A 2597-nucleotide genomic window follows, 5' to 3' on the forward strand; every position below is an offset into this window, starting at 1 on the left:
ACTGTTGTCTTACTTTACTTCGACTGTTCCCACTATTTTGCAAGTCAAATAAGTCCATTTTTGGCACAAATGAAGCCGAAATGTTGGCACATTTGGTAGAGTAAATCTGACCCAATAAATATTATGGCAACCTGATGACCTCTTTAAGATATTTGACCTGATGGACATCACAATGTTGGCAAAATCCTTTTACCGACATGGTAACGTACATGACTAACATTCATAGTGACTACTAGTATCTGCGAAGTCCGATTACTGTAGCTCAGTACACATACTAACACGCATCACACATAACATACCTTACTAACATCACACATCACACAGGTTCTATACGATTAGAGAAAATCACCTGCTTCTTTCCCTAACAACAGCTCCACTTCTTCTATTGGTCTCGTCTAATGTTCTACAATACCAGACATATTACATAGACAATAGAGCAGCTGAAAAGGACTAAAGCAGATCTGTATACATAATATATACATAATATTACCAGCATCACTGATCAATACTGCATAATAAATAAAGTATCTCAGGTCCTCTAGAGAACATTCAGTGCACAGAACACACATAGTGACTACTATGTTAACGTTCAACCTTTAAAATCCAGTCCTGGGGACCGGAGCTACATACAGGACTCTGATAAAGTTCTCATAAAGTGCAATTTAATAGCAAAGTTCCATTATTGTCTATATGTATTGGGCCCTGGAAGTGCAGTTTGGTCGGTCGTCTGGTACACTTCTCATGATGACCAGCTCCTGATCCCGAGGTGGTCTATAGTCACATTTGTCTTCTTTGGGCACACAGGATTGGCTGCCTGGGCACTGACAGCATAATATAATTCCTGCAATGAGGATGAAGGCCATGGTCGGCCATGCCAAAAAGAGAGCTTCTCCCATCTCTATCCTCACGGCCCCGCGACATACGGCAGCATCGTAAGCCCTTGTGAGGATGTTGCTGGTTGTCCAGATCACGGGAATGGCGATGAGGATGGTGCTCAAAATATAGATGATCCCGGCCGTCATTCTCAAACATTGCCTTGTCACCCGACCTTCTTCATGACACTTGTGGAACAGAAAACCAACAACTGAGAAGGCGAAGGCAAAAAGTGTCATCAAAATAGCAAAGCTCAACAAGATCCTTCCAGATTTTAGGTCCATGGTCAGAGACACCTGGGACTCATAGCTGTTGCATTGCATGGCCAGTCTAGCTTGGTTTACGCAGGTTGTCCACAAGCCATCCCACCGGCTGATCCAGTAGCCATCGATACGTCCATTTATTCCATTGTTTTCAGCCAAGATGGACACCCTCCACTGAGGCATGATTGTAATGACAAAGGTTAGCACCATGCCAAGACCTCCGAATAAGATCCCAATGATCTGAACCAAGAACCAAGCCATGTCTTCTGAAGGACCCAAAGACTTTTCTCCCGGGTAGACGTGGAGCTGAGGATATGACACCCTGCTGTGTCTCACTGTTAGAATACCTGCCTGGAGCCGACAAATTTATAAAACCAGTCACGTGCAGGAAACAATAGAAGAAATGACTGAAGTGTGACATAATCGCTGATAATTATTACGTACGGGAGACATTTATGTGCTGTGCAATAGGTGGAAAGAAAAAAACTAAAGGGTTGTGAATGTTTAGCCGGTTATTGATACGGGTTGGTTTTGTGCATGCTACATACCTTGCATATAATGTAAAGAAGGTTCCATTTTCAATGAACACCAATACATACATGTAACAACTGATTGTGATATGACAATGTGCTTTCACACGGAACTGATGAATTAAAGGGATTTTGTGAGATTAGAGAAAGAAAGGGTGCCACCCCTGCCCATAGGATGTGTCTGACCTGTCAGTCTACTAGGGAATAGCTTGAAACTGGAGAAGGGTGGAAGAAAGCAGCAACTTTTTTTTAAAGAGGTACTCTGGAGGAAAACAAATTTCAAATCAACCCATGTCCGAAAGGTATACAGATTTGTAAATTAGTTTTATTAAAAAAACAAAAACACCAGTCTTCTTGTACTTATCAGGTACTGTATGTTCTGCAGGAAGTGGTTTATTCATTCCAGACTGACACAGTGCTCTCTGCTGCCACCGCTGTCCATGTCAGGAACTGTCTAGAGCAGAATCAGATCCACATAGAAAACCTTTCCTGCTCTGGACATTCTCTAACACAGACAGAGGTGGCAGCAGAGAGCATTGTGTCAGACTGGAAAGATGCACCACTTCCTGCAGGACATACAGCGTCTGATAAGTATTGGAAGGTTTGAGTTTGTTTTTTTAATAGAAGCAATTTACAAATCTGTATAGCCTTCTGCCACAGGTTGATTTGAAAGCATTTTTGCATTCTCTGGAGTACCCTTTTAATGGTTACAACCATGTTAAAAAACTTCCCTCCATGTTATGTCTAGGTGATTCTTATATACTTGTAAATCATGTCATTTAAAATGGCTTCCTATTTCCCAAAAAAAGGCAAAGGCAGTGGGTTGCAGGTTGTTAAAATGATGGTGGCCTGGGCATGGGAGACATTGAACAGGAAGGTCATATAGTGTATAGTCATATAGTGTATAGTATATTACCAAACTAAGATGGAA

The 2597-nt window shown here is 41.7% G+C and overlaps 1 protein-coding gene across 1 annotated transcript; it reads right to left on the bottom strand.

Moving 5' to 3' along the window:
* Positions 1–686: 686 nt before the first annotated feature.
* Positions 687–1397, bottom strand: LOC138767423 (claudin-8-like). The gene has a single exon (XM_069944925.1). It carries the CDS (start codon positions 1395–1397, stop codon positions 687–689), a length of 711 nt encoding a protein of 236 aa, XP_069801026.1.
* Positions 1398–2597: the final 1200 nt, after the last annotated feature.

Source organism: Dendropsophus ebraccatus, chromosome 11, assembly GCF_027789765.1.
Source record: "Dendropsophus ebraccatus isolate aDenEbr1 chromosome 11, aDenEbr1.pat, whole genome shotgun sequence".
NCBI lineage: Eukaryota > Metazoa > Chordata > Amphibia > Anura > Hylidae > Dendropsophus > Dendropsophus ebraccatus.